Raw genomic sequence first — 12,375 nt, forward strand, 5'->3', positions numbered from 1 at the left:
TTTATTTAAAAAATGTTTCATATTTGAAATCTAGAATATTTAATTTGTTTAGATGTTAGGAAACTTTCTCCAAAATTGAAGAAATATTTTGCTTCCGAGGATCATTTCTAACACATTGTATAGTTATATTACTAAAAATTGTACTAAAGCAAAAGGTGTATGAAGTCAGACACTTGCAAGTTTGTTTATAAATATTATAAAGTAGGTTCATATGCTAATTTTTAAGCTTTTGAAGGCCGCCTCTTATCTCAGGGCATTTTGACAGTTTTTCACAGCTTAGAGGGAGTTAGTTAATGTGCACTATATAGATATTATAGTGCTGACTCCTAGGTAACTCCACAGGCGTGAGTACAGATTGGCTAAAGAGCAAGTCTGTCAAAAGAACTAAAATAAGGCCGCAGTCTGCAGAGGCTCAGATACAAGGTAATCACAGAGATAAAAAGTATATTAATATAACAGTGTTGGTTATGCAAACTAGGGAATGGGTAATAAAGGGATTATCAATCTTTTTAAACAATAAAAATTCTGGAGTAGACTGTCCCTTTAATTTTTTATGAACCTTCCAATATTTACAATCTTAAAGGGACACTGAACCCAATTTTTTTCTTTTGTGATTCAGATAGAGCATGAAATTTTAAGCAACTTTCTAATTTACTCCTATTAGCAAATTGTCTTCATTCTCTTGGTATCTTTATTTGAAATGCAAGAATGTAAGTTTAAATGCCGGCCCAATTTTGGTGAACAACCTGGGTTGTCCTTGCTGATTGGTGGATAATTTCATCAACCAATACAAAAGTGCTGTCCAGAGTTCTGAACCCAAAAAAAGCTTAGATGCCTTCTTATTCAAATAAAGATAGCAAGAGAACGAAGAAAAATTGATAATAGGAATAAATTAGAAAGTTGCTTAAAATGTCATGCTCTATCTGAATTACGAAAGAAAATATTTGGGTTCAGTATCCCTTTAAGCCTTGGACCAGAAGGATGGGGGTGGAGTCCTTGTGGACAGGGGTGGGCTTAAGACAGTCCAGGAGAACGGATGGGCATTTCTAGTATGGATTTAGCTGGTCCATAATTTAAATTTGTCAAATAGGAGGCTAGGACATATAAATAAAAAGGACAGGACAGAGCACCTAAACTTGGTGGATTCCTCAAAAAGCATGCTAGGAGCAATGTGGTATGAAGGAGGTTTTCGCTACACTCACTCACTCACTGGAAAAATTGTGCAATTCCTCAAAAATTGAGGCATTTAAATAGGTGGAGGCAGGGTCTAAATACAAATCACAGGAGAGGCACCCTGCACCTTGCACCTTATGTTGAACAACCTTATTGTTTTAAGGGACATTTATTTTATCTGTACCTGTCGGTGCCGTCACACAATGTACAAGAATATAAACTCCAATGATAATCACAAAAATCTATCAACTTTATGAACAAATTTCCATTAAAAAAAAAGTTGCACTTCACATTTTACTTTTTCTCAAAAGCATAATAATATATGTGCACTTACCAGCGCTTACAAGTGGCAGATATGAGCCCTGCTCTGCGTTTTATTTCTCAGACTTACCCATTTTGTGTTCAGAGCCTCAATTGATCATCAGGCCTAACAAAAGCTTCACTTCTCCAAATGTATTTCCCTGTGCTTGCTAAAAGCCATTTATGTGCCAGCAATGCTCTGAGTACAGTATTTATGTAGATAAATAGACTTATTCCAAGCAATTCAACCAGTGTTATATTAAAACCTCAGCAGTCACATAATAACACAAATAGCTTGGCACCAGACCAAATCCTTATCTGCTTTAAGCCATTCACCATCCCCAAATGATTTTTGTTTCATCTGACACAATGTAGACACAGACATGACATGCCACATATTCTCTGATTTTGTTTTATATAGTAGAATGTGAAAAGAAAAAAATTGTACAGTATTGAGTTCAGTATGCAGCAGATAATTAAAGGGACAGTGTACTGTATAAATGACTTAATGTGTTTCTAGTGACTTGGTATACCAGCTGCAGAGAGTTTAATAACATGTATGGGACATTGCTCCTTTAGGTTTAGTTTTGCATACAATATAGAAAAATAAAATGATGGAAGCGCTCCTAGAATGGTGCTATAGTGAAACATTGGGATACATTTGAACAATATAGACATTTATTTTAGACAACAACAACAAAAAAGTATCATAAAAAATATATATCATTGGCAGTAAGAAAAATAAATTAAATGGCTTGCACGCTAAAAATATAACTGGAAGATTATCAAAAAATGGCACTTAAACATTTTAAACAATGACTTGTTCAGTTTGACAAAATACAAATAATAATGTGTATATGATCCACAATATAATGTCCAAAAGAATAAAACAATGTACGCTGAGACGTACATTAAAGTATGTTCTCCTGTTTGGAATGTCATATATTGCTCCACATTCGATTAATAAAACAAGCAAACCAGTTTTTTCTCTGTGTCTCCGAAACTTCCTTTTGTGGGAAACTGGATTCTTATTATCGTTTCACCTTTATCTGATATGGTATCCTGTCAGTAGTTACATAAACTGCAGTTATAACGTTACCTTAAAGGGTTACTAAACCCACATTTTTTTTCATGATTCAGATAGAACATGCAATTTTAAGCAACTTTCTAATTTACTGCTGTTATCAATTTTTCTTCATTCTCTTGCTATTTTTCTTTTAAAAAAAAGCAGGAATCTAAGCTAAGGAGCCGGGCTATTTTTGATTCAGCACCCTGGATAGCGCTTGCTGATTGGTGGGTACATTTAGGCACCAATCAGCAAGCGCAACCCAGGTGCTGAACCAAAAGTGGGCCGGCTCCTAAGCTTACATTCTTGCTTTTCAAATAAAGATAGCAAGAGAACGAAGAAACATTTATAATAGGAGTAAATTAGAAAGTTGCTTAAACTTACATCTGCTATCTAAATCATTAAATAAAAAAATTGGGTTCAGTATTCCTTTAATGTCCTCCGTTATTAGGATTGATCACGTAAGACCGCGTTTTTTTAAACTGATGGATGAAGTTGACCTTTATTTTTAGTAATGGTAAATCCAAGCATTTTTGAAATGCTAGGATTTACCATCACTTTAATAATAACACTATGTAAAAGCAGTTTACATGTTTAATTAGTAGATTTTTTCTGACAAATGTCATTTAGTTACATTGTCCTTCCCAGTGCATCATGTGATAGCCATCAGCCAATCCGAAAATGCATATATGCATAGTTTGTGAATTCTTACCCATGCTCAGTAGGAGCTGGTGCCTCAGAAGGTGTGCATATAAAAAGATTGTGTACATTTAGATAATGCAAGTCAATTGGAAAGCTATTTAAAATTGTGTGCTCGATCTGAAACATGAAAGTTTAATTTTAGCTTTGCTCCCCCATTAATGTAATAATATTGTGTGCCATACAGCACTCCCACCACAGAGGACGCTGTGCCTTTAAATTTTACTCTATTATTACTCATTGCTTACTGTATGCATGTTTGTTTTTTACTGAAACGTTATCTGTGAAGGGTAGGAGACAAGGGGTAATGAAGCAAGGCATCTCAATAGTGTTTGGAACATGTGTAATTTCCCCTATACATACACTGAGGCTTTGCTTAGCAGGAGCTTGAGATAACAGGACTGGAATTCAGAGAACATACAAAAAATATCCATATTTACTGGGGCATTTCTGGATCTATTAACCCACTGCCCACAATCACTGCCACAGCAGAGATTAAAAAATGACTATTTACCTTGTAAAATGCCACCTACTTGTGAAACTTTCAATAGTGTTTTAGCACAAGTAAAAAATTAAAAACAAATCCTCGATATATCTACATATGTTTGTTTTTCGTTCCAGCAGCACTAACACAGTAGTCAGCAGGTTAAAAATACTGAAGCAATATGACCATTTAATTTCAGGCTGTGTAACATCTATGTAGGGTGCTATGTGCTGTCCTGCTATACAGATGCTAAAGGATTAATAATTTAACCCTTGCTTGCTTATTTTGGTACTTGCTATAAAGTTATTCTTCATATGCCAATTATGTGCTTGAGAGTAAGGAAGGTGATAAGGAGTTTGATGATTTAACCTGCAATAAAGGCTATAACAGTGTAAAAAGAAAAACGTCTAATATATTAGAGCAATTTTATTATTGCACTATTGCTTGCATATAACATCTGTTTAACTTCTGCAAAAGGAATAAATACATAGTTAAACACAGTTATCTCCAGTTTAGCAATGCACTACTGGGAGCTAGCTGAGCACGTCTGGTGAGCCAGTAACAAATGTTTGTAGCCACCAATCACCAGTAGTGCATTACTATTGCTGAGGATATGTTCAACATTTTTATTCTAGAAAGGTACCCAAGAGAACAAACTAAATTTCATAGTAGAAGTGAATTAAAAATGAAATGTTCTGTCTGATTGATTAAAGATTAAATTTGTCTCTCCTATTGCTTTATGTGATCAGTATGGCTTAATTATACTATTAGTATCTTGTGAGCTTGTTTTGGGGGTCTATCTGAGTGGAAAGAGCTATGCAAACCATAAGTGGGTGTGGTTCTGTGCCATGAGTTTGTAATTGATTATCCTATGAGTTTATCTTTTTTAATCTCTTCTGATCTGCTGGCCCGTAACACAGTAACCATATTTTGAGAAGCCTCTTGTTTTTTTTTGTTTCCTTCTAGGCATGGAAAAAACGCTGGTTTATTCTTCGAAGTGGTCGAATGAGTGGGGACCCAGATGTGCTAGAGTATTATAAGAATGACCATGCCAAGAAACCCATACGTATTATCAACCTCAGCTGCTGTGAACAGGTGGATGCTGGGCTGACGTTCAACAAGAAGGAGCTGCAGGACAGCTATGTGTTTGACATTAAGACTAGTGACCGCACCTTCTACCTGGTGGCCGAAACCGAGGAGGAAATGAACAAGTGGGTCAGAAGCATTTGTCAGATCTGTGGTTTTAACCAATCAGAGGAGAATGCAGGTATTTATAAGTATAAAACTCTTCTGTTGCCCCAATATTTCTTTTTACTGTTCCTCAGGGCTTCTCTTAGAGTACTTTATCTGCAATCATACTTTCATTTGCAAGGGATTATCTGCTTATATTTATCTCTGACCAGGTTAAACATGATTGCCCAATTGTACTGATATTCACATAATTCTATCTATCATCTATCTATCTATATTATATACCATATATATATCTAATCTATCTGCCTCTGTTTATCCATTTTTCTGTTTATATGCATCTATCTCTTTATCCATCTATCTGTCAGTTACCAGACTTCCTAACAGGAATGTGGAGGCATGACAAATGACAACATTATCAGTATGATATATATATATATATATATATATATATAGAATCTCTCTGACAGACAGTCTCTTTATTGATGAGTTAGTATTCACAATGAGTTATTAATCGCAGGTGCACTTTTTATGTACAGTTATAAAAGTATAAACACTTTGCAATCTAGTTGTTTTTAGTATTTTTTGGATTATGGAAACTAAAGCAGATGAATGAGAAACTACGAATCTTACTGTTTAACATTTTTTCCCCCTGGCTAAGAAATCAGTGATCTTTGTAATACGCACACGCACACACACTTTCACGTGTACAAGTATATAAACATACCCAACTGAGAAATTTTGATTGTGAACTGGTAACTTTTCCCCTGACTAAAGTGATATTTTTCCATACACACATAGACACAAAAGCACAGAAACACATACACAGATTCTCATTTACACACAGACACCAAACCACAGATACACATACACAGAATTGCACAGACATAGACACCAAAGCACAGAAACACATACACAGATTCTCACCTACACACATAGACACCAAAGCACAGAAACACATACACAGATTCTCACTTACACACATAGTCACCAAAACACATACATAGAGAAAAAAAGCACAGAAACACATACACAGATACTCACACAGACACAGAAACACAGATACTCACATGCACAGAAACACAAACACAGATACTCACATACACACAGACACAGAAACACAGATACTCACACACACACAGACACAGAAAAACAGATACTCACACACACACACACACACACACAGAAACACAGATACTCACACACACAGCAACACAAACGCAGATACTCACATAAACACACAGACACAAAAGCACAAAACATATACACAGATACTCACACACACAGCATTCACAAACACATACACAGGTACCCATATGCACACACAGACATAGAAACACAGATACTCACATACATACACAGGCACAAAAGCACAGAAATACATACATAGATACTCGCATACACACACAGGCACAAAAGCACAGAAACACATACACAGATACTCGCACACACACAGGCACAAAAGCACAGAAACGCATACACACACAGACACCAAAACACAGACACACATACACAAAAGCACAGAAACACATACACAAATACTCTCATACACACATAGACAAAAAAACACAGAAAAGCATAGTCATACAGACACAGAAACACAAACACAGATACTCACATACACAGAAACATAAACACAGATACTCAGATACACACACAGAAACACAAACACAGATACTCACATACACACACAAAGAAACACAAACACAGATACTCACATACACACACAAAGAAACACAAACACAGATACTCACACACACAGAAACACAAACACAGATACTCACACACACAGATACACAAACACAGATACTCACACACACAGATACTCACACACACAGATACACAAACACAGATACTCACACACACAGAGACAGAAACACAGATACTCACACACACAGAAACACAAACACAGATACTCACACACACAGAAACACAAACATAGATACTCACACACACACAGAAACACAAACACAGATACTCACATACACACACAGAAACACAAACACAGATACTCACATTCACAAACAGACACACAAATACACACAAACACAAACACAGATACTCACACACACAGAAACACAAACATAGATACTCACACACACAGAAACACAAACACAGATACTCACATACACACACAGAAACACAAACACAGATACTCACACAGAAACACAAACATAGATACTCACAGAAACACAGATACTCACATACACACACAGAAACACAAACACAGGTACTCACATACACACACAGAAACACAAACACAGATACTCACACAGAAACACAAACATAGATACTCACACAAACACAGGTACTCACATACACACACAGAAACACAAACACAGATACTCACATACATACACAGAAACACAAACACAGATACTCACATACACACACAGACACAGAAACACAAACACAGATACTGACATACACACAGAAACACAAACACAGATACTCATATACACACAGACACAGAAACACAAACACAGACACTCACATACATACACAGAAACACAAACACAGATACTCACATACACACACAGACACAGAAACACAAACACAGATACTCACATACACACAGAAACACAAACACAGATACTCATATACACACAGACACAGAAACACAAGCACAGATACTCACATACAGACACGGAAACACAAACACAGATACTCACATACACACACAGACACGGAAACACAAACACAGATACTCACATACACACACAGACACGGAAACACAAACACAGATACTCACATACACACACAGACACGAAAACACAAACACAGATACTCACATACACACAGACACAGAAACACAGATACTCACATACACACGCAGACACAGAAACACAGATACTCGCATACACACAGACACATAAACACAGATACTCACATACACAGACACAGAAACACAAGCACATATACTCACATACACACACAGACACACAAGCACAGATACTCACATACACACACAGACACAGAAACACAAACACAGATGCTTACATACACACAGACACAGAAACACAAACACAGATACTAACATGCACACAGAAACACAAACACAGATACTCACATACACACACAGACACGGAAACACAAACACAGATACTCACATACACACACAGACACAGAAACACAAATACTCACATACACACACAGACACAGAAACACAAACACAGATACTCACATACACACGCAGACACAGAAACACAGATACTCGCATACACACACACAGACACTTTGCAATCTAGTTGTTTTTAGTATTTTTTGGATTATGGAAACTAAAGCAGATGAATGAGAAACTACGAATCTTACTGTTTAACATTTTTTCCCCCTGGCTAAGAAATCAGTGATCTTTGTAATACGCACACGCACACACACTTTCACGTGTACAAGTATATAAACATACCCAACTGAGAAATTTTGATTGTGAACTGGTAACTTTTCCCCTGACTAAAGTGATATTTTTCCATACACACATAGACACAAAAGCACAGAAACACATACACAGATTCTCATTTACACACAGACACCAAACCACAGATACACATACACAGAATTGCACAGACATAGACACCAAAGCACAGAAACACATACACAGATTCTCACCTACACACATAGACACCAAAGCACAGAAACACATACACAGATTCTCACTTACACACATAGTCACCAAAACACATACATAGAGAAAAAAAGCACAGAAACACATACACAGATACTCACACAGACACAGAAACACAGATACTCACATGCACAGAAACACAAACACAGATACTCACATACACACAGACACAGAAACACAGATACTCACACACACACAGACACAGAAAAACAGATACTCACACACACACACACACACACACAGAAACACAGATACTCACACACACAGCAACACAAACGCAGATACTCACATAAACACACAGACACAAAAGCACAAAACATATACACAGATACTCACACACACAGCATTCACAAACACATACACAGGTACCCATATGCACACACAGACATAGAAACACAGATACTCACATACATACACAGGCACAAAAGCACAGAAATACATACATAGATACTCGCATACACACACAGGCACAAAAGCACAGAAACACATACACAGATACTCGCACACACACAGGCACAAAAGCACAGAAACGCATACACACACAGACACCAAAACACAGACACACATACACAAAAGCACAGAAACACATACACAAATAATCTCATACACACATAGACAAAAAAACACAGAAAAGCATAGTCATACAGACACAGAAACACAAACACAGATACTCACATACACAGAAACATAAACACAGATACTCATATACACACACAGAAACACAAACACAGATACTCACATACACACACAAAGAAACACAAACACAGATACTCACATACACACACAAAGAAACACAAACACAGATACTCACACACACAGAAACACAAACACAGATACTCACACACACAGATACACAAACACAGATACTCACACACACAGATACTCACACACACAGATACACAAACACAGATACTCACACACACAGAGACAGAAACACAGATACTCACATACATACACAGAAACACAAACACAGATACTCACATACACACACAGACACAGAAACACAAACACAGATACTGACATACACACAGAAACACAAACACAGATACTCATATACACACAGACACAGAAACACAAACACAGACACTCACATACATACACAGAAACACAAACACAGATACTCACATACACACACAGACACAGAAACACAAACACAGATACTCACATACACACAGAAACACAAACACAGATACTCATATACACACAGACACAGAAACACAAGCACAGATACTCACATACAGACACGGAAACACAAACACAGATACTCACATACACACACAGACACGGAAACACAAACACAGATACTCACATACACACACAGACACGGAAACACAAACACAGATACTCACATACACACACAGACACGAAAACACAAACACAGATACTCACATACACACAGACACAGAAACACAGATACTCACATACACACGCAGACACAGAAACACAGATACTCGCATACACACAGACACATAAACACAGATACTCACATACACAGACACAGAAACACAAGCACATATACTCACATACACACACAGACACACAAGCACAGATACTCACATACACACACAGACACAGAAACACAAACACAGATGCTTACATACACACAGACACAGAAACACAAACACAGATACTAACATGCACACAGAAACACAAACACAGATACTCACATACACACACAGACACGGAAACACAAACACAGATACTCACATACACACACAGACACAGAAACACAAATACTCACATACACACACAGACACAGAAACACAAACACAGATACTCACATACACACGCAGACACAGAAACACAGATACTCGCATACACACACACAGACACATAAACACAGATACTCACATACACACACACAGACACAGAAACACAAGCACAGATACTCACATACACAGACACACAAGCACAGATACTCACATACAGACACAGAAACACAAACACAGATACTGACATACAGAAACACAAACACAGATACTCACATACACACACAGACACAGAAACACAAACACAGATACTCACATACACACACAGAAACACAAACACAGATACTCACATACACACACAGGCACAGAAACACAGACACAGATACTCACATACACACACAGAAACACAAACACAGATACTCACATAGACACAGATACTCACATACACACACACAGAAACACAAACACAGATACTCACATACCACACACACAGACACATAAACACAAACACAGATACTCACATACACACACAGACACAGATACTCACATACACACACAGACACAGAAACACAGACACAGATACTCACATACACACACACAGACACAGATACTCACATACACACACAGACACAGACACAGATACTCACATACACACACAGACACAGATACTCGCATACACACACAGACACAGAAACACAGACACAGATACTCGCATACACACACAGACACAGAAACACAAACACAGATACTCACATACACACACAGACACAGAAACACAGATACTCGCATACACACACACACAGAAACACGAACACAGATACTCACATACACACACACAGAAACACAAGCATAGATACTCACATACACACAGAGACACAGAAACACAAACACAGATACTCACATACACACACAGACACAGAAACACAGATACACACACATACACAAACACAGAGATTCAGATACACACAGACACAGAAACACAAACACAGACAGTGTAAGGCAGGTTAGGTTTTATTTTACAGGTAACTTTGTATTTATTTTTACTAGGTAGCTAGTAAATAGTTAATAACTATTTACTAACTATTCTACCTAGTTAAAATAAATAGAAACTTACCTGTGAAATAAAAATAAAACATAAGCTAGATACAATATAACTATTAGTTATTTTGTAGCTAGCATAGGTTTTATTTTACGGGTAAGTATGTATTTAGTTTTAAATAGGAATAATTTAGGTATTGATTGTAATATTTATTTGTAATTATTTTAATTATGTTAAAGTTAGTGGGTGTTAGGGTTACGTTAGGTTTAGGGTTAATAACTTTAGTATAGTGGCGGCGACATTGGGGGCTGCAGATTAAGGGTTAATAACAGTAATGTAGGTTGCGGCAATGTTAGGGACAGCAGATTAGGGGTTAATAAGTGTATGTAGGTGGCAACAACATTGAGGGCAGCAGATTAGGGGTTAATAAAATTGAACTAGTGTTTACAATGCGGAAGTGCGGCAGTTTAGGGGTTAATATGTTTATTATAGTGGCGGTAATGTCCGGAGCGGCAGATTAGGGGTTAATAAATTTATTTTGGTGTTTGCGATGCGGGAGGGCCTCGGTTTAGGGGTTAATAGGTAGTTTATGGGTGTTAGTGTACTTTGTAGCACTTTAGTTATGAGTTTTATAGTACAGCTTTGTAACTTAAAACCCATAACTACTGACTTTCAGTTTACGATACGGATCTTGTACTTATGGGCTGTACCGATCACTTTTTGGCCGGACAGACAAACTCGTAATACCGGCGCTGTGGAAGTCCCATTGAAAAAGGACTTTTTAAAAAGTGCGGTAGTTACGTTGCGTGAGGGCCAACAGCTATACCTACAAAACTCGTAATAGCAGCGGTAGTGAAAAAGCAGCGTTATGAGGCTTTTTCACTCATAACGCAAAACTCGTAATCTAGCAAATTTTTCTCTTGCAAGGTGTATCCAGTCCACGGATTCATCCTTTACTTGTGGGATATTCTCATTCCCTACAGGAAGTGGCAAAGAGAGCACACAGCAGAGCTGTCCATATAGCTCCCCCTCTAGCTCCACCCCCCAGTCATTCTCTTTGCCGGCTCTAAGCACTAGGGTCTCTCTCGGGAG

At 37.3% G+C, this 12,375-nt stretch overlaps 1 protein-coding gene across 1 annotated transcript in view; it reads left to right on the forward strand.

The window, feature by feature from the left end:
* Positions 1–12,375, forward strand: part of GAB2 (GRB2 associated binding protein 2) — a 491,597-nt gene that overhangs the window by 263,300 nt on the left and 215,922 nt on the right. Inside the window, exon 2 of the mRNA XM_053708678.1 lies at positions 4,689–4,989. Within this exon, the coding sequence (XP_053564653.1) occupies positions 4,689–4,989 (301 nt within the window). The remainder of the gene's footprint in view (positions 1–4,688; positions 4,990–12,375) is intronic.

The sequence above is a fragment of the Bombina bombina genome, chromosome 3, assembly GCF_027579735.1.
Source record: "Bombina bombina isolate aBomBom1 chromosome 3, aBomBom1.pri, whole genome shotgun sequence".
Lineage (NCBI taxonomy): Eukaryota > Metazoa > Chordata > Amphibia > Anura > Bombinatoridae > Bombina > Bombina bombina.